At 40.6% G+C, this 22,596-nt stretch overlaps 1 protein-coding gene across 6 annotated transcripts in view; it reads right to left on the bottom strand.

Annotated features, from left to right (window-relative positions):
* Nucleotides 1–22,596, bottom strand: part of LOC115221295 — a 355,773-nt gene that overhangs the window by 266,385 nt on the left and 66,792 nt on the right. For 2 of the 6 annotated variants that reach the window (XM_029791443.2, XM_029791446.2), the window contains exon 1: nt 7,697–8,213. The exons of 1 other annotated variant lie outside the window; for it this stretch is intronic. In XM_029791443.2, coding sequence (XP_029647303.1) covers nt 7,697–7,791 — 95 coding nt within the window. In that variant the 5' untranslated portion in view covers nt 7,792–8,213. Of the gene's footprint in view, nt 1–7,696; nt 8,217–22,596 lie in introns of those variants that run through there. 3 more of the 6 variants (XM_036510991.1, XM_036510990.1, XM_036510989.1) reach the window with 3 other exon arrangements.

Raw genomic sequence — 22,596 nt, 5'->3', positions numbered from 1 at the left:
GTGCATGTATATATGTGTATATATATGTGTATATATTACATGTACATCTATATATATACATCTACACATAAAATACAAAATACAAAGTTATATCTTGATATCGCTAGTGATAACAATACTCAAAATATATAACAGACTGAGATTGTTAGCCTGTCTCTTGTAATTTCAATCAATTGTATCTTGTCCTCCCTCTTGTATAGAAGTGTGGCTACAATCCAGCCTACCTCTACTTCTGGGGGGGAGGGAGCATTTAAAATTGTTTTTGCTGATGACACTCCCCAGACCCTAAGTAAGGCATGTGTAAAATTTGAATGAAATTGGTTGTGTAGTTCTCAAGTTTTAGGGAAACACAGACAGACAGACAGACACACATTCTCAGTTTTATATATATATATATATATATATATATATATACACACACACACACACACATACATGCAATCCAGAGCAACAATTATAAATATTGCTGACATAACTACTACGCAGGACATTACATATGATAGTTATGCCCAACACTTAATTTTCCATCATTAATGTCGCAGCTAATCTTCAGAGAAATTAGCAAATATTGTCATTTATTGTCATTTGAGAATGCGATTAAATGAATGTGATACACTAAAAATAAGAACAGGACTAAGTTGTTGTCACTGAAGCAGTTGGTACCACAAAAAAAAGGGGGGGAAAAAGAAAAAAAGGGGACAGGGGATCAACAAACACCCAGAACAATTTCATAGCAAATAATTGGCTAAAAAAACCCTTGTAGAATATTGCACTTTTAGACACTGTAAACATCCCATGAAAGTTACACACAAATTAAAGCTATAGCAAAGTTAGACTGACCCGGTGAGATTAAAAAGTAAACATTGGACAGAGGTCAATGAAGTGTGGTCACTTTGACATTCCGCAGAGGTTAGATTATCGGGGTGAGTGCTGAGGCTAATAACACGGCTCTCAGTTATTGCAGCCGCAGACAAAACAAGTTGTAAATACTTCCTGCAATCTACTTAACATATCTGGTCACTACACCGGGAACGGACAAAAATAGATTGCCCCACCACCACCACCACCATCACCACCATTGCAAATAAAACCAACCGTCTCAAGTAACCCCTGTAATTACTCCGTATACGTAACATATACTCTTTACTCTCTTTTACTCTTTTACATGTTTCAGTCATTTGACTGCGGCCATGCTGGAGCACCCCCTTTTAGTCAAGCAAATCGACCCCGGGACTTATTCTTTGTAAGCCCAGTACTTATTCTATCGGTCTCTTTTGCCGAACCGCTAAGTGACGGGAACGTAAACACACTAGCATCAATTGTCAAGCAATGCTAGGGGGACAAACACAATGCTAGGGGTACAAACACAAACACATACATATATACGACAGGCTTCTTTCAGTTTTCTTTCAGTTTCCGTCTACCAAATCCACTCACAAGGCATTGGTCAGCCCGGGGCTATAGCAGAAGACACTTGCTCAAGATGCCACGCAGTGGGACTGAACCCGGAACCATGTGGTTGGTTAGAAAGCTACTTACCACACACCCACTCCTGCGCCTATATACGTACATACACAACACACCAAGACTATTACTATCAGAATGTACACATCTCTCTCTATACACACACACACGGGGAGGAGGAGAACGCATTCAATACATGTTCAGGAGTATATATTTGAATGTGAGTCTTCAGTTTGAGTGGCTGTGTGGTAAGTTGCTTGCTTACGAGCCGCACAGTTCCGGGTTCAGTCCCACTGCGTGGCACCTTGGGCAAGTGCCTTCTACTATAGCCTCGGGCCGACCAAAGCCTTGTGAGTGGATTTGATAGACGGAAACTGAAAGAAGCCCGTCATTATATATATATATATATAATATATATATATAGGCGTAGGAGTGGCTGTGTGGTAAGTTGCTTGCTTATGAGCTACATAGTTCCGGGTTCAGTCCCACTGCGTGACACCTTGGGCAAGTGCCTTCTACTATAGCCTCAGGCTGACCAAAGCCTTGTGAGTGGATTTGGTAGACGGAAACTGAAAGAAGCCCGTCGTATATATATATATATATGTATGTGTGTGTGTATATGTTTGTGTGTCTGTGTTTGTCTCCCCAACATCGGTTGACAACCGATGGTGGTGTGTTTACGTCCCCGTAACTTAGCGGTTCGGAAACAGAACCCATAGAATAATTTACTAGGCTTACAAAGAAAAAGTCCTCGGGTCGATTTGGTCGACTAAAGGCGGTGCTCCAGCATGGCCACAGTCAAACTGACTGAAACAAGTAAAAGAGTAATGGAAATAGGAAACTTGGAGTAGTGATTATCTAGTGAAGACTCACTTATGAATAAGTGTGTATGTGTGTGTACATGTATGTATATGCACGTGTGTGTATGTGTGTGCGCGCGCGCGCGCGTGCGTGCGTGTGTACATAAGTGTGTGGGGAGGGGGAAAAGTAAATTTCCCTGTGCTTTTTGCCTTATCTGTCCAGCCCCTATACCCACATCAATTACTTTGGTACATACCAAAGGGCGTAAAGCTCTATCAGAAGGGGGGAGAGGGAACAAACAGCCACTCTAACTGTCTTAGTGTAGACAGTGGAGATGGGGGTATCTCCAGCTCTGTCTAACCTCTACATGTTGGAGGAGATGGTGGGTAGAGGGAGCTTTTTTTCTTCTCCCTAATATAAAAAAAAGGTCAACCCCTTTCTATTTCCCAAAGAGCTGGCTCCAAACTAGCTTCATCTTGGTAGTTTAATCTGTTAGAAATAGCAGCCAAATCTCCTTCGAATCACACAAGGTGAGGGTACATGAGTTAAGGTAGTTGGAGTGGTAGTTTAATCTGTTAGAAATAGCAGCCAAATCTCCTTCGAATCACACAAGGTGAAGGTACATGAGATAATGTAGTTGGAGTGGTAGTTTAATCTGTTAGAAATAGCAGCCAAATCTCCTTCGAATCACACAAGGTGAGGGTACATGAGTTAAGGTAGTTGGAGTGGTAGTTTAATCTGTTAGAAATAGCAGCCAAATCTCCTTCGAATCACACAAGGTGAAGGTACATGAGATAATGTAGTTGGAGTGGTAGTTTAATCTGTTAGAAATAGCAGCCAAATCTCCTTCGAATCACACAAGGTGAGGGTACATGAGTTAAGGTAGTTGGAGTGGTAGTTTAATCTGTTAGAAATAGCAGCCAAATCTCCTTCGAATCACACAAGGTGAAGGTACATGAGATAATGTAGTTGGAGTGGTAGTTTAATCTGTTAGAAATAGCAGCCAAATCTCCTTCGAATCACACAAGGTGAGGGTACATGAGATAATGTAGTTGGAGTGGTAGTTTAATCTGTTAGAAATAGCAGCCAAATCTCCTTCGAATCACACAAGGTGAGGGTACATGAGATAATGTAGCTGGAGTGGTAGTTTAATCTGTTAGAAATAGCAGCCAAATCTCCTTCGAATCACACAAGGTGAGGGTACATGAGATAATGTAGTTGGAGTGGTAGTTTAATCTGTTAGAAATAGCAGCCAAATCTCCTTCGAATCACACAAGGTGAGGGTACATGAGATAATGTAGTTGGAGTGGTAGTTTAATCTGTTAGAAATAGCAGCCAAATCTCCTTCAAATCACACAAGGTGAGGGTACATGAGATAATGTAGTTGGAGTGGTAGTTTAATCTGTTAGAAATAGCAGCCAAATCTCCTTCGAATCACACAAGGTGAGGGTACATGAGATAATGTAGTTGGAGTGGTAGTTTAATCTGTTAGAAATAGCAGCCAAATCTCCTTCGAATCACACAAGGTGAGGGTACATGAGATAATGTAGTTGAAGATACCCCAGAAAAGGCGGGATAGTCACAGCTAGCACATCTTTGATTATAGATCAGGGCTGACCAGGGGTTAAACAACAACTGTAGTCATTTCATATGATTAAATTGTTCATGTTCTAAGGGTAAGCAGGATTAATAAAACTTTCCACTGAAAGAGGGAACATTTTGCGGTGAAGGTAAGGATCTTGTAATCCACTCTACAATCTGCTCAGTTCACTTCACAATATATGCCATAATATGAAGATGAGAGCTAAATCTCCTGGATATGAGGTTAGTCTATCACAGATTAACATCCCCTTATGATCTGATATCCACTGCCATCTAGGTTATCTGAGCTAACGTGGAATATAGTATCTGCCTAGACAAAAAGAATTATAGGCAGAAGAATTGAATATACATTACCTATAAACAGATAGTTCATTAACTTAAAATTCCTGTTTTATGGCCGTTGCCAGCCTCGCCTGGCCTCCGTACCGGTGGCACGTAAAAAGCACTATCCGATCGTGACCGTTTGCCAGCCTCATCTGGCACCTGTGCCAGTGGCACCTAAAAAGCACCCACTACACTCATGGAGTGGTTGGCGTTAGGAAGGGCATCCAGCTGTAGAAACACTGCCAGATCAGACTGGAGCCTGGTGCAGCCTTCTGGCTTCCCAGATCCCCAGTTGAACCGTCCAACCTATGCTAGCATGGAGAACGGACGATGATGATGATGATGATTACCTATAAACAGATAGTTCATTAACTTAAAATTCCTGTTTTATGTAAAAATATCTGTCAACTGATTACCAAGCTTGGTTAGATTCTGCTGATGAGAGTCTACTAGGATGAAACATGAATATAGTTGTCCCCTTCACCAGAAAACAGAAAACCATGTATTTCTTCCTCTAAACAAGTAAATTTACATCGAAGTTAACTCTTACTTATCTCCCTTCCTTTTGACAGTTGCTAACAACCACCATTAGGCTTTTATTTTCTTCCTCACACTAAAACAAATTTTAACTAATTGAGAATATTTTGTGTACAAGATTTCAATGGACTAGCTTTTAAATGGATTAGTCCAATACCTTTTAGTACTCTTGGTAAAAACCAACAGTTATTACAATAAAATAGAAAGGTACAAATGCTACATAACGTTTTATAAATCTTAGAATCTGAATAAAACATCTTTACAGAATGAATCAATGCTAAACATTACTGGTAGCAAATAAAATATTTTATGGCATTTCATTACAGAGCACAGAGTTCACAGTTCAAACCCTGCTGAGATCAACTTCACATTTTAGATGTTAGGGCTTGATAAAGTTAGTTCCAACTAAATATTGAGTCCAATAGAATCACCTACGTCCCAACAACATTAAAATATGTGCCTGCTACAAAATTTTTATAACAGGAGCAAACTGGCAGAACTGTTAGCATGCCGGAGAAAATGCTGAGCAGTCAGTTCTTCCAGCTTTACGTTCTGAGTTCAAATTCCACCAAGGCTGACTTAGCCTTTTATCCATTTGGAGTGGATAGATTAAGTACCAGTTGAGTACTGGATGGGGGTCAATGTAATCAACTAGTCTCCTCCCGCCAAAATTTCAGGCCTTTGTTCCTATAGTAGAAAGGATTATTATTATTAGTGTGGTGGTGGTGGTGCCCCAGACACAGCTAAAAGACAGGAATATTCAGTTGAAAAAATATATAAAGGGAGAAGTAGGCTGAGGGTAGGAGGGGGTGTAACTGTAGGAGGAGGCCAGGGTGGGGGTGGCAAAGATATCACTATTTTTCTATCTCTTTCCAATATCATTAAAGCCTGCGTAGATATGTGTGTGTGTGTGGATGCATGTCTGTGTGAGCATATCTATAATTATGTATGTATGAATGTGTGTATGTGTCCAATCAACAGTGTCAGGTTACTTACCGTAACATACCACTGGAGTAAAGTAGGTTAATAAGAGGGAAACCCTGTTTTTAGGGCTGTATACATGTGAATAGGACATTTTAGATGTGTGTGTGTGTGTATGTGTGTAGGACATTTTATGTGTTCAGGACATTGTGTGTGTGTGTGTGAAACATTTATGTGATTGTTCATGTGTAGGATATTGTATATGTGTGTGTGTGTATGTGTAGGACATTTTGTATGTAAGACATTGTGTGTGTGTGTGTGTGTGTGTGTGTGAGTGTGTGTGTGTGCACGCATGTGAGTGTGTGTGTGCACGCATGAGTGTGTGTGTGCGCACGAATGTGAGTGTGTGTGTGCACGCATGTGAGTGTGTGTGTGCACGCATGTGAGTGTGTGTGTGTGTATGGGCTTGTGTGGCTGTGTGATAGGAAATTTGCTTCCCAACCACATGGTTTGGGGTTCAGTTCCACTGCATGACACCTCATGCAAGTGTCTTCTTCTACAGCCCCAGGCCAACCAAAGCCTTGTGATTTGGTAGACAAAACCTGAAAAAAACTCATCTTAGATGTATGTATGTATTTATGTATGGGTGGACGGGTATGTATGTATGTATGTGCGGGTAGATGGGTGTATGTGTGTTAGTTACTGCCTCCTTGACATTGCATGATAGTCGTAAACAAGTGTGACCATCATGCATGTTGCGCTCAATCTTCCCTGAAAAACATGTCAAACCAAGGGGAAACATTAACTTACCTCACATCAACTCAACTTGCACGAAATAAATACCAGCAGGTATTTTTATTCGACCCTTGCTCAAGGTGCAGTGGAGTGAGATTGAAACTGCAGCTAATGTGACTGAGCAGTGAAGTTGTAAACCACTGCACCAGCTCATGCCTACCCCTCCTCTTTCATAGATGGAGCTGAACAATATGAATATTGTATTAACGTGTTGTCACCAAGTTAGAAGAACTTTGTTCATATAATAATCATATAATAATCAGCAGGAGTGGCTGTGTGGTAAGTGGCTTGCTAACCAGCCACATGGTTCCGGGTTCAGTCCCACTGCGTGGCATCTTGGGCAAGTGTCTTCTGCTATAGCCCCGGGCCGACCAATGCCTTGTGAGTGGATTTGGTAGACGGAAACTGAAAGAAGCCTGTTGTATGTATATATATATAGATGTGTGTGTGTCTGTGTTTATCCCCCTAGCATTGCTTGACAACCGATGCTAGTGTGTTTACGTCCCCGTCACTTAGCGGTTCGGCAAAAGAGACCGATAGAATAAGTACTGGGCTTACAAAGAATAAGTCCCAGGGTCGATTTGCTTGACTAAAGGCGGTGCTCCAGCATGGCCGCAGTCAAATGACTGAAACAAGTAAAAGAATAAGTTAGAAGAACTTTGTTCATATAATAATCATAACAATAACTATGGTCAGTATTAATGGAGATGGTAGTCAGTAGTCACAAAATATCATCAAACATGCTGTGTGATATGATCACATGATGTCACGTCACATGCTGTGTGATATAGTTACAAGATATCGCCTAACGTACATAATATAGTCACAAGATATCACCTAACAAGTTGTGTGATATGGTCACAAAATATTGCCTATCATGCTGCATGATATGATAAGATATCACCTGACATGCTTGAATGATATGCAGTGGAAACTACAAACAGAAACAAGATGTTTAATGCATGAAATGATGGTTACCGTTGGTTCAAGGTCCACTTTTTCTGTATTAAAACATTATTTATGGAATAAATGAATATGAAAACTGAATGAACATGATTTATGCAGGCAAACAATGATAGTTAGTAAGAAATAACAGTTTTCATTATCGTGGCACAATTAGTAAAAGGGTTAAGGGGATCATATAATAAAAGTCAGTCAAAACAATTGTTAATTTTAACCATGTGGTATACTGGCTGCATGTCTGGGTTAATGGTTAGTCTCCATGCTAAATCAAAGCATTCTGTACATGTACCTGAGATCAATGAGTGTCATTCGACGTGGCCTCAGTGACTGTTGCTGTTTACGGGTGATCTGTGGGGTACCATAGATGTTTTGGACATCAAACATTCTCACTAATTTGTTTGGCTAAAGCTAACTTGGACAAAACTTGAATTTGTTCGTTGTTCTGTTTTCTAGAAACTCCTTCTTCCTTCAGTTTTGGTAACGTCAAACGGCTGTTCTTAGCAAGTTGGCAGCAGATGAAGAATCTTAGGTCCAAACTACGCAGCACTTTTAAGGGTAACCTGTGACCTTAAAAGGCTTTTCAGTCTTTCCTTGGGCAAAGAAGGTGACAAACTTCTAGATGCTCTTCATTATGCCAAGCCAAATGAAGGAAATGGGGGGGGAAGTTTCTAGAAATGATAGTTGCTTGTAAACCCCAGTAAAGGGGCGGCTATTTTGTGTGAGTGCACTAAAGAATCATCGTGCAGTGCAGACGATGTGAAAGGTTGGACAATGGTGATAAAACAAGCCTCCTCCTCCTCCTCCACACCGGCCTCCTCGCCTCATTATTATTATTACAATGTAAAAGCCAACATGTGACATTCAACAAAGGAAATGACAATATTTAAACATTGTTTCAGTGTTGTTTCACTTTGTGACAACATTAAACTCACTGACTCCAGCTGGCTGCCTCATAAGTAATTAATCTTTCAGCTAAATGGGAATGTACATACACATACATATATGCATACATATACATGCTTTTACATACATAGGCATCAACACATAAAAGCCCCACAGCTGCTCACTGTATTATTCACAGGCATATATTTATAAATATAATGTCAACACGAAATCTCTGATAACTAATTTTTGGTGGGTGGAACATTCAAAGTCAGCTGAGGGAGTGAAGAAGCTATGCCAGCCCAGTGAAGCTGTAATATCAGCTGAATGAAGCAGTGAAGTCTGCCAAGTGAAGCAATGATATCTGCCGAGTGAAGCTGTAATATCAGCCGAGTGAAGCAATGATATCTGCCGAGTGAAGCTGTAATATCAGCTGAATGGAGCAATGATATCAGCCAAGTGAAGCAATGATTGATATCAAGCGAGTGAAGCAATGATATCAGTGGAGTGAAGCAACGATATCTGCCAAGTGAAGCAATGATATCAGCTGAGTGAAGCAATGATATCTGCCGAGTGAAGCAATGATATCAGCCAAGTGAAACAATGATATCAGCTAAATGAAGCAATGATATCTGCCGAGTGAAGCAATGATATCAGCCGAGTGAAGCAATGATATCAGCCGAGTGAAGCAATGATATCAGCTGAGTGAAGCAATGATATCAGCTGAATGAAGCAATGATATCAGCCGAGTGAAGCAATGATATCAGCCGAGTGAAGCAATGATATCAGCTGAATGAAGCAATGATATCAGTCGAGTGAAGTAATGTCAGATGAATGAATTAATGATATCATTCAGAGGGAGGCACTTGATACTAATTAAGTTGCACCACAGTTACAAATCTTTATAGAATCATAACTCTGCAGAGGTCATAAACAGGGTAATGACATGTCTATTCCAGTCACAACTATACCAGTCACAGTTCTGTCAGTTTCAGGTATTTACATCACTTCTTTCGAGAAGTGGATGCTCAGAGAGTTACTCAAATATTAAGAGGTCGGTCAATTTTTCTGGACATTTCTTGCACAGTCCTGCAGTCATGGTGGTAGTAATGGGCTGGTATGGTCATTGGATGGCCCCATTGGATGATGGTCAATAAGGTCAGAGAGTGCAACAGCAAAAGTAAACCATGATTCCACATTTTGAGAGAAGCGACTTTGTGGAATTGGATTTCTTGAGTGGTCTGAAATTAAAATCATAAAATAGAAAAGTTTTTTTTATCACATCATTCATATAATATATATATATATATATAATATATATATATATTATATATATATATATATATATATATATATATGTATATATATGTATATATATATATATATATAGTTGAAAAGGGGGTTAAGAATTCATATAAATCAAAGGTTATAGGTAAAAAGTGAAAGTGGAAACAGCATGGAAGTATGTTTAAAGAAAAAGACCATAATCTTTAAACATACTTCCATGCTGTTCCCACTTTTCCTTTTTATTTATGCATTTACACACACACACACACACATATATATATGCAGAGATTACTTTATATACATGTATATATATATGTGTATGCAAATATATACAAGTGTGCATGTGTGTGTGTTGGTGTGTGTGTGTGTGTGTGTTGGATGTGTGTGTGTGTTGGATGTGTGTGTGTATGTGTGTGTGTTGGTGTGTTTGTGTGTGTGTGTTGGATGTGCATGTGTGCGTGTGTTGGATGTGTGTGAATGTGTGTGTGTGTTGGATGTGCATGTGTGTGTGTTGGATGTGTGTGTGTGTGTGTTGGATGTGTGTGTGTGTTGGATGTGCATGTGTGTGTGTGTGTTGGATGTACATGTGTGTGTGTGTTGGATGTGCGTGTGTGTGTGTGTGTTGGATGTGTGTGTATATGTAAAGTATACAGGTAAATAGATGTTGTTGCTTTTGACACAGCATATTCCAATTTCCAGATCAATGGAACTACTTGAATTCGCATGTAAGTGACTGAGTATTCCACAGACATGTAACCTTAATGTAACTCACAAACATAATATATGCGATGAAGCGGTTTGCAAAGCTGGAGCTTTGAATCACAATAAGTTCGTCAACCAGACGTCAATAGTCTCCGTCGTCAACCTGAAGCATTTGTCAAAGACACTTGTCCAAGATGCCATATAATGGAATCAAACTCTCAGACTCAGGATCCAGGAGGTTATCCAAGGACAAGGAAAACCATTATAGAAATACTTCATTTTGACACATCTCACTTCAACTGGTTCCAACCAGCAAGCCGTGTCCATTTGTTACCAGGAATATTTCAAGATTGGAATCAGTTCAGTCAACTCTGATAGTTACTTTAATTAGAGACATTATTTTAAAGAATGATGGCAGATAGAATCAGTAAGAACACCAGACAATATATCTTTTGGTATTTAGTTACATTCTTCCATGACCAAGAGTTCATTTCTTGCCAAGGTCAACTTTACCTTTTAACCTTCCAGGGGGTTGATAATTATCAACAATCACATCATGATATAATTAAATATGCCCCCCCACCTCTCCACACCACTCTGTGGCCTTGTCAACTGATATTAGGAAGTACTATTAATTATTTTGTTTTAATTAAAATAGAACACACACATGCACAAACACACTATCTTCTCACTTTCACCCACATTTCACAAACACTATCTTTAGTACATATATACACATTTATACACACTAGCTTTTCTCCTTCAAACACAAACACACACACACACACCTGTGCTTTACATGGCAGTTCTTCAGTTTTGATCAACCAAACCACCTACTCATGGAACTAGTACCTACATGACTGAGAATTCCAGACATGTATTCCTTTAATATATTCTCCAACCAGAATCAGTGTGACGCCTTTGAATTTCAGCTATAGTCCAGTCTGAAAGGCTTCCATGCAGTTTCCATTTACCCAATGTCATTTGGGTCCGTGCTCAAAGACACTTGCCCGTAATGCTTTGCAATGGGATTGAACCCTAGACTTCATGATTGTGAATCAACATTCCTAACAACTTGACCACAATGGAGGAGGCTGTAAATGCCTGAATTTCCAACTTTAGTTTCATGATTAAGAGAAAAAAAGGAAACTAGAATACAGTAAAATCAAAAATAATTGTTTCTAATCTAGAAAGAAGACCAGGAATACTAGGAGAGGTCAGTCAATACCTATTTCTATTTCTTTACTACCCACAAGGGGCTAAACACAGAGAGGACAAACAAGGACAGACAAACGGATTAAGTTGATTACATCGACCCCAGTGCGTAACTGGTACTTATTTAATCAACCCCGAAAGGATGAAAGGCAAAGTCGACCTCGGCAGAATTTGAACTCAGAACGTAACGGCAGACGAAATACGTATTTCTTTACTACCCACAAGGGGCTAAACACAGAGAGGACAAACAAGGACAGACACACGGATTAAGTCGATTATATCGACCCCAGTGTGTAACTGGTACTTATTTAATCGACCCCGAAAGGATGAAAGGCAAAGTCGACCTCGGTGGAATTTGAACTCAGAACGTAGTGGCAGACGAAATACGTATTTCTTTACTACCCACAAGGGGCTAAACACAGAGAGGACAAACAAGGATAGACAAACAGATTAAGTCAATTATATCGACCCCAGTGCGTAACTGGTACTTATTTAATCGACCCCGAAAGGATGAAAGGCAAAGTCGGCCTCGGCGGAATTTGAACTCAGAACGTAACGGCAGACGAAATACTGCTAAGCATTTCGTTTGGCATGCTAACAATTTTGCCAGCTCGCCACCTAATAACCATTCAGACAAAGTTGATTTCAAAACAAAAAAACAAAAGAAGTACTGCACCAGCAACACTAACAATTCTGCCATTCTACAATAATAATAATCCTTTCTACTAAAGGCACAAATTTGGGGGAGGGAGATAGTCGATTACATTGACCCTCAGTACACAACTGGTACTTAAGTCAACCATGGCGAAATTTGAACTCAGAACATAAAGACGGACAAAATGCTGCTAAGCATTTTGCCCAGCATGCTAACAATTCTGCCAGTTCACCACCTTAATAATAATAATAATAAAAATAATCCTTTCTACTATAGACACAAGGCCTGAAATTTGGGGAGAGGGGGCCAGTCGATTAGATCGACCCCAGTACGCAACTGGTACTTAATTTATTCACCCCGAAAGGATGAAAGGTAATGTTGACCACGGTGGAATTTGAACTCAGAATGTAGTAACATCCAGCATGCTAACGATTCTGCCAGCTCGCTGCCTTAATAATAATAATAAATACAGAACATGGAAAAAAGTATTAAACATCAAAGTGAGTGCCGTAAGCTAGCACAGATGAAATGCTGCTAAGCATTTTTGCCTGGTGTGCTAACAATTCTGCCAGCTTGCCGCCATAGAAGGTGTGGTAAGAGAGACAAATATATTAAATATCTGAGTGCTGTAAGCTAGCACGAAAAGAATATAAATGCAAGCATAGCTGAGTCAGTAAAAGAGTGCATTGGGATGTTAGCTAAGTGTAAGGATTCAGAATGACAATAAAGTGGTATGACCGCAAGTCAGAAGCTGTGATGGAGAATAATAATTACAGGGTTTTATGGGATTTCTCTATAGAGGCTGACCGTACTAATAAAGCAAGGAGACCAAGTACAGTCAATGAGGATAAAGAAAAAAAAACAATATGGTACTATATGATGATAGAAGTACTATATGATGATAGAAAAACTATATGATGATAGAGTGGAGACCATGAAATTGGGAAGAACCAAGTCTTAAACCAGAGAGATGAAAAGCTTGTGTAAGATAACAAATGTTCCTGAGGTAATTGGTGCACTTAGCTCAACGCCCAAAGGCTGAAGGATTTTGGAATTGCGACATGCATTGTCAACTTACAGAGAAGTGTCATCCTGCATTCTGCAAGAATCTTACAAAAGATTGAAATTTGAAGGAACTTGTCGCCAAACCTGAAGAGAAATATCTGTGCTAATTAAATTAGCATGTAAAAGCAACGACAAAAATTATTGTAATTATCATTACTATAGAGACAAACAAATAAAAACTGCAGTGTGTGTGTGTGTGTGTGTGTTAATCTATTCCGGTTGGAATGTTGGAACAATTGGCAGAGACAAGAAACGCTAATGGCAGCATTAATTACTGATTTTGAAATGAAAGAAGACATTTGGATAATAAATGCTGTTGAGAAAATGTCAAATTGGAACAAAATTGCTTTTTAATAATCCTTTTTCAACTGGAGGCACAAGGCTTGAGATTTGTGGGGAGGGGACTAGTTGATTACATCAACCCCAGTGTTTCACTGGTACTTAAATTTATCGACCCAGAAAGGATGAAAGGCAAAGTCAACCTCGGCAGAATTTGAACCCAGAACATAGCGACGGGCAAAATACTGCTAAGCATTTTATCGAGCATGCTAACAACTCTCCCAGCTCACCGCCTTAGTTTTTTTTTTTTTAAATTTGATAATAAGGAAGAATAAGGTGACTGAAACAGGAGGTGACTGTAACAGGAGGTGACCGTAACAGGAGGTGACCGTAACAGGAGGTGACCGTAACAGGAGGTGACCGTAACAGGAGGTGACTGTAATTATAATGGGATGGGACTGTAATGAGGTAAACAGGTAACTGAACAGGAGGTGGTTTAGTGTAACAGAGGATGACTGTTACAGGAGGTTACTGTCACAGGGGGTGAGGTGACAGTTTCAAGAGAAAAGGTGAATATAACAGGAAGGGAGGTGACACTAGCAGGAGGTGAGGTGATTGTATTGAGTGTAACGACAGTATTTCAGTAACTGCTTCAGTGTGGGGTGGAAGGAGCAAGATAGTGTTGGGGGGACCAGAGAAGGTCTACACTGGATAGCATAAAGGGGTGGATCCTAACTCAATGTGGGATGGGTCAACTTTATACCTCAGGAGGTCTTAAGTCAAAGGATCTAATCAGCAAAGTGAGACCAAGGAAGGATGGTCAACAAGGTTTGATCAAGGGTGGGGGGAAAGGGGTTACCTTGCAAAGTCTGGCCCTTACGCAAAGGGAAGGCATCTACTATTGCCATCATCATTACCATTAGATACCCAACTATATGGTGGATTGTAGGTTGTGGGGGGGTAGGATTGAAGCCTAGAACTTTTGGGGGGGTTTCTCTCTGTGAGAGTGGACGGAGTAACAGGTTGATGGTCAGGTGGAATAGTCGCAGGTCAATTACTGGTGCAGAAAAGTAGAGGAAGAGAGAGAGAGAGAGAGAGACACAGGTCCAAGGTGGGTGGAAGTTAATGAGAAGGGAGAGAGAGTGAATAGCTATAGGGTCAGTTATGGTTGTTCAGCCAAAGGTCAGCCCTATGCAAGCAGCCGTACGAGGAAAGGAAGTATTGAGTACAAAATTATCCAATGTGTCCTTTTCTATTCCAAGACTAAAGAATGTGATTTCAGGAAATTTGGCTGTTATTTCTACCAAGTTCATTGGCCACATAGAAGTTGCCTGTTGTCTGGTAAAAAACAAAAAAAAGAATTTACTGTATCAATAGCTGTGTTGTATTGAGTGATACCATGTTACTATTCATTGATGTTACTATTCACTAAACTGATGTGACTGTATCAGGAGTAGTGCTGTATTTGTTACCATAGTAACAGTTTAGTAATGTGACTGTATTAAAGCACAAAAATGAGATGAATAACAAGAGTTAACAACACTTGCATCAATACCAAGACACAACTACCATCACACATCATACCACCACCACCACCACCACCATACTTGTACCTTTTACGCTACCATCACACCAATACCACATTACCGCCACTGCCATTAGAGAAAGAATCAAATTTTCTTGTAAATATCAGTGAAATGTCAATGATAAAGAGAGAGAGAGAGAGAGTATAAATCATTTCATCACAGCCGAGATGTGAACTCCAATATTTTGTGCCAAATACTAGGATCCATGGCAGTCCAATAGCAGGTTGCTTCAGAGAAGTGTGAATTTATTGGGAAAGTTTGTATGACACTGATAGAGGAGTTTCAAATGTTAAGGACAAAGTCCTCAGTTGAGGGGAGAGAGAGAGGGGGGGAGAGAGAGCTCTGCATCAGTCCCACAATTGTAGTAATGGTGATTTGACATCTATATTTAGCATATTAGGAGTCCACTTTGGTGATCATTCCTCTTAATTTTGTATGTAATAGAATTTTTAATTTTCGGATTTTTTAAAAATATGCTAAGTCACTGGTTTTAATTGATTAATATCAATTTCTACCCTCATTATTTAATATATATATATATATATAATATATATATATATATAGTGTACACAGTATATAGTTATGAGTTACTAATAGTTTCATAAATTGAAGATATCATCTAGGCAGGTTTTGAAACATATCTAGTATCTCCAAGTAATCTTCAGGCTTGGAGACACTAGGTGTGTTTTAAAACCTACCTAGATAATATCTTCAATGTATGAAACTATTAGTACATTAAACAATATCTCTCACTAAATGGAGTACTTTTATTTGCTGATCTTACCTTAATTTAAAAGTAAACTATATACACACACACACACACACACACATCATTTAATGTTCACTTTCCATGCTGGCATGGGTTAGATGGTTTGACTGCAACTAGTAAACAGGAGAGCTGCATCAGGTTCCAGTCTGATTTGGCATGGTTTCTATAGCTACACATACTCTCTTTTACTCTTTTACTTGTTTCAGTCATTTGACTGCGGCCATGCTGGAGCACCGCCTTTAATCGAGCAACTCGACCTCGGGACTTATTCTTTGTAAGCCCAGTACTTATTCTATTGGTCTCTTTTGCTGAACCGCTAAGTGACGGGGACATAAACACACCAGCATCGGTTGGCAAGCAATGCTAGAGGGACAAACACAGACACACACACACATATATATATACATATATACGACAGGCTTCTTTCAGTTTCCGTCTACCAAATCCACTCACAAGGCTTTGGTCAGCCCGAGGCTATAGTAGAAGACACTTGCCCAAGGTGCCACGCAGTGGGACTGAACCGGAACCATGTGGTTGGTAAACAAGCTACTTACCACACAGCCACTCCTGCGCCTATTTACACGGACACACATACACACATAGCGATATATCGTATCTGGCCCCTCTTTCACCTTTCTTAGGTATCTCTGTCACTAACAACAACAACAACCTCCCCTTATCCTCACCCATCTTCTCATTTTCTTATTTCCTCCAATTTCAGTTGTGTAGCATCAGTTTGAATTTCGACTAAATTTAAAGAAATGGAACAAGGGTACTCTGGATCAGTTGCAGAACTACCAGCTCCATGCCATCAACCAAGCCACCATTCTCTTCCTCTCTACATGAACAACTACAAATTGAATCCGACTCAGCATCAACCCATCCAGCCTCCCATTTTACACACACACACACACACACACACACACACAACACACACACACACACACACATCATTTAATGTCCACTTTCCATGCTGGCATGGGTTAGATGGTTTGACTGCAACTAGTAAACAGGAGAGCTGCATCAGGTTCCAGTCTGATTTGGCATGGTTTCTATAGCTACACATACTCTCTTTTACTCTTTTACTTGTTTCAGTCATTTGACTGCGGCCATGCTGGAGCACCGCCTTTAATCGAGCAACTCGACCTCGGGACTTATTCTTTGTAAGCCCAGTACTTATTCTATTGGTCTCTTTTGCTGAACCGCTAAGTGACGGGGACATAAACACACCAGCATCGGTTGGCAAGCAATGCTAGAGGGACAAACACAGACACACACACACATATATATATACATATATACGACAGGCTTCTTTCAGTTTCCGTCTACCAAATCCACTCACAAGGCTTTGGTCAGCCCGAGGCTATAGTAGAAGACACTTGCCCAAGGTGCCACGCAGTGGGACTGAACCCGGAACCATGTGGTTGGTAAACAAGCTACTTACCACACAGCCACTCCTGCGCCTATTTACACGGACACACATACACACATAGCGATATATCGTATCTGGCCCCTCTTTCACCTTTCTTAGGTATCTCTGTCACTAACAACAACAACAACCTCCCCTTATCCTCACCCATCTTCTCATTTTCTTATTTCCTCCAATTTCAGTTGTGTAGCATCAGTTTGAATTTCGACTAAATTTAAAGAAATGGAACAAGGGTACTCTGGATCAGTTGCAGAACTACCAGCTCCATGCCATCAACCAAGCCACCATTCTCTTCCTCTCTACATGAACAACTACAAATTGAATCCGACTCAGCATCAACCCATCCAGCCTCCCATTTTACACACACACACACACACACACACACACACACACCTCTGCAACTTCCAATTTCTCCAATATTGTTGGCAATGTCTCTGATCATCATCGTCCGTTTCCCATGCTAGCATGGGTTGGACAGTTCGACTGGGGTCTGGGAAACCACGGAGGTTGCCCCAGGCTCCAGTTTGATCTGGCAGTGTTTCTACAACTGGACGCCGTTCCTATAATGCCAACCACTCCGAGAGGGTAGTGGGTGCTTTCTTTACATGCCACCGGTACAGGGGACAGTTTGATCTGGCAGTGTTTCTACAACTGGATGCCGTTCCTATAATGCCAACCACTCCAAGAGGGTAGTGGGTGCTTTCGTTACATGCCACTGGTACAGGGGACAGAGGGGACCAGCATCGACCACGATTCAGATGGTGCTTTTTACATGCCACCGGCATGGGAGCCAGTCAAGGCAGCACTGGTATCGGCCACGTTGTTCAGATGGTGCAACAAACATTTCTTCCTAACTCCACTCCACAAGCCTGTATTTATCTATGGACACTATCAAGAATACTTCCATAATTATTTTGCTTTAATTTTATTTCATCTAATTGTCTTAATAATTTTGAGTGAGTGCAAATAAGAACAGGCAAGTGGATACCACTGCTTGCATTGTCCATGTGTATGTGTCACCCGATGTATATATGTGTGTATGTATCTGCAGTTCTGTTACCCATGTATGTGTTTATGTGTTTACTGCCATGAATGTGAATATTGCTATTAACATTCTTCCTGTTGCAGTCATGAAACTGGTCAACACCACCCAACTTTCTCTTGAAAACTATCTTCCCTTTCTGTTTTAAACTTCCCACTCCTTTAACCCCCTCCCCCTACTCTCTGTCTCTCTCTCTCCCTCCCTCCTCTAACCCCGCTTTCCTTACATTCCTATACAGCAACCTCTCTGCCATCCCCCTCACCTGTTATGTCCAGACTTGGACTAAGAACAAGGCAAATGAGTTTCTCTTCCTCCTCAGATAAAAAAAAAACAAGTCTAAAAACTCTGGAGTTCTCTCTCACAGTAGTAGTCTGTGAATTTTAGAAACACACACACGCATTTATTTATTTGTGGTGTTGGTGCTAATGAATGATATGGATGGTCGCCGGGCGAAATGCGCAGCCGTATTTCGTCTTTCATTACGTTGTGAGTTCAAATTCCGCCAAGGTCGACTTTGCCTTTCATCCTTTCGGGGTCAATAAATTAAGTACCAGTTACACACTGGGGTCAATGTCATCATCATCATCATTTAGCGTCCGTTTTCCATGCTAGCATGGGTTGGACGGTTCAACTGGGATCTGTGAAGCCAGAAGGCTGCATCAGGTCCAGTCTGATCTGGCAGTGTTTCTACGGCTGGATGCCCTTCCTAACGCCAACCACTCCGCAGTGTAGTAATCGACTTAATACCTATGTCTGTCCTTGTTTGTCCCTTCTATGTTTAGCCCCTTGTGGGTAATAAAGAAATAGGTAATAGACATTGTGGTGTAACCCCAAACCAACATCATCATCATATAAGTCAAATGTTCTATGCTGGCATGGGCTGGACAGTTTGACAGGAGCTGATAAGACCAGAGTCTGTTTTGGCTTGGTCTCTACAGTTGGATGCACTTCCTAATGCCAACCACTTCACTGAGTGTACCTGATGCACTATACAAGCTACAATTAAACAAAACATATGACATGTAGTGAACAGATCCACAGTTCCAGAGAAACATCGCTTAACACAGCTGGAGGCCCCCATTCCACTGCATATAAGCTAACCCATCATACCCCAAGTCATACCAACCCACCAAATATAAAATTAGAACACCTCCAACAAAATATTGTTGTGTTGGTGTGGTCAGGTGGTCGGTGTTTTGGTAGAGTCATCTTGACAATAATTACTCATAAGCACGTAGTATTAACAACACTAACGCACCAAATAGTGGAATATAAATCATAATGGTATTGTAACCCAGGGTTTTGTTTTCCTGGTTCCATTTGTAGCAGCCATGGTGGGTAAAACTGTTTAGATCAGTAGTTCTCAACTGGGGTCCATCTAAGATTTTGCTGTTAAAATTTGTGCAATAACTAGGTCATACTTCTATAATACACAAATATTTAAATTTTTTTACACGATTCCTAATAATATCATCATCATCATTATTTAACGTCTGCTTTCCATGCTAGCATGGGTTGGACGAGTTGACTGAGGGCTGGCAAACCAGATGGCTGCACCAGGCTTCAATATTGATCTGGCAGAGTTTCTACAGCTGGATGCCCTTCCTAACGCCAACCACTCCGAGAGTGTAGTGGGTGTTTTTATGTGCCACCAGCATGGGGCCGTACAGGCAGCGACCTCGTTCGAATCTTTTACACATGCCACCAGCACAAGTGCCAGTAAGGCGATGCTGAACGATCACGCTCAAATGGTGCCTTTTACGTGCCACCAGCACGGAGGCCAGATAGCCGCTCTGGCAACTATCACGATCAGATGGTGCTCTTTAAGGCGACACTGGTAACAATCACACTCGAATGGTGCCTTTTAAGTGCCACTGGCATGGAAGCCAGTTAGCTGCTCTGTCAATGGTCACACTCGTATGGTGCTCTTTGCACACTGCTAACACAGACACCAGTCATCAAATTTGATTTTGATTTTGAAAAATAAAAGATGATTTTTTAAACATCAAAATGGTAAGACAGTCCAACCAAATAGAATAAGAACCAAAGGTGTCAGCAGGTTAAAAAAAAAAATGGTTGGATAAAACTGTCTAGATAAATGCAGAGTCTGTTCTTCTATACGGGGCTGAAACAGGGATGCTCACTAAAGCATTGAGGAAGCAGTTGGATGGTTGTTATATGAGGATGCTTAGAATGGCACTCAATGTCTCCTGGAATAGTCATACAACAAACGTCGACTTATACCAGGGACTACCAAAAGTAACATTGAAGATACAGCATAGAAGGATGAGGCTGGCTGGACACTGTATCAGACACACCAATGAAATTGCTAACAAGCTGGTGCTATGGAAACCAACGGAAGGAAGAACCAGGAGAGGAAGGAAGAAGACGACCAATATCGACAACTTGCTGGAGGATAGTTGTATGGAAGGGGTACAGGAGCTGAGGACCATTATGGAAGATCGAGATGAATGGGAAAAACGTGTGGAAACAGTCTTGGAGCATCCTGAGGGACAACCTAGATAGATACATACAGACATGTCAATGGTAGTTTTGATAACTAAAGCTGAAGCAGGTATGTCTAAAAATATATCATCATCATCATCGTTTAACGTCCGTTCTCCATGCTAGCATGGGTTAGACGGTTCGACCGGGGATCTGGGAAGCCAGAAGGCTGCACCAGGCTCCAGTCTGATCTGGCAGTGTTTCTACAGCTGGATGCCCTTCCTAACGCCAACCACTCCGTGAGTGTAGTGGGTGCTTTTTACATGCCACCTGCACAGGTACCAGGCGAGGCTGGCAACGGCCACGGTCGGATTGATGAATTTTACGTGCCACCGGCACGGAAGCCAGTCGAGGCGGCACTAGCTTTGGCATATATATATAAACACAAAACATTAATTCCTGGGCTATTAAAATATGTTTTATGTAACAAACCACATTGTAACGACCAGAGAGTTAAAGTCTGCCTCCAGTGAATTGAAAATCGTTTAATATTTATGCCATTAAAGACATTATTGAATGCCACAATGTCTCATCACAATATTTAACTCTTTAGCATTCAGATTACTCTGTGTCAACTGTAAAGCTTATTGATTCACATTGGTTTGAATTAATCATGCATAATCTTGTAGGTTCAAGATTTCCACGATTTGATTGTTAACACTTTGTTCCTTCTCGAGCCATGCCTAGCTCATAAGGGCCAGTTTCCTGGTTTCCTTGGCGTATAGGCTCCCCACCTGGACGGGACGCTGGTCCGTCGCAGGTGAGCTGCAAGATACAGGAGGAAAGAGTGAGAGAAAGTTGTGGCGAAAGAGTCAGCAGAAGTTTCGCCATTACCTTCTGCCGGAGCCGCGTGGAGCTTAGGTGTTTCGCTCATAAACACACACATCGCCCGGTCTGAGATTCGAACCCGAGATCCCTCGACCGCGAATCCACTGCTCTAACCACTAGGCCATGTGGCTCCACACCAATACTTTGAATGACATTGTGCAAGGTAAGTGTGAGAGGCTGAATCTGGCCTGGACATAAAACAGGTAGAATATTAGGGCTTGATATGGCTGGTTTAAATGCTAAAGGATCAAAGAAGATAAAATGAATTTTGAGAGTCTAAACTGTAAGTGGCAACGAAGAAATAATGGTCTCTGAGATCAATCCTAAATATCTCCAAATTCAAGCAGATGAATTCCATGGAAGGAACCGCCAACCGTTCCAACTAAACTTTACAGTGTCACACATCAACAGAACAGTTGTCAGCAAGAAACAATAGCCGAGCGTACAAACCAAATGTTGTGATAAAGTTTAGGTTGTTTTCATTGTTTCAAAGACAAAAAAATGAAATGAAACAAGTACTTGACTCCAGCAACAATAAAACCATTAATATAGACAAAAACCAAACCACTGAGAACAACAACAACAAATACAAAAAAAAAAAACATAGCAGACAAAAACTGAATTTAAAAAATGTAATTGTTTTCATTTGCTTAAAATAATGTCTTTTTGGGGGTTGTGTTTAACATTTCTAAGGGACAATATCAAATATTTTTAATTTCTCAACAGACTTTCTCCTTTTGGAGAAACAATGCATTCTCTGATGGCGGAATTTGTCAATGAATCTGTCTCGAACACTCATTACTTTTACTAATTAGATCAAACCATATAAACAAGCTACAACTACTTCATCTTTTTCTTTAATTGGAAGCTTATATATATATATATATATATATATAGGGAAGCTTTATGAAAATAAACAAAAGATATATATATATATATGTATAT

This window comes from Octopus sinensis, linkage group LG18 (genome assembly GCF_006345805.1).
Source record: "Octopus sinensis linkage group LG18, ASM634580v1, whole genome shotgun sequence".
Taxonomy (NCBI): domain Eukaryota; kingdom Metazoa; phylum Mollusca; class Cephalopoda; order Octopoda; family Octopodidae; genus Octopus; species Octopus sinensis.
Note: the sequence above shows the minus strand (reverse complement) of the source record. Positions and strands in the feature narration are given on the sequence as shown.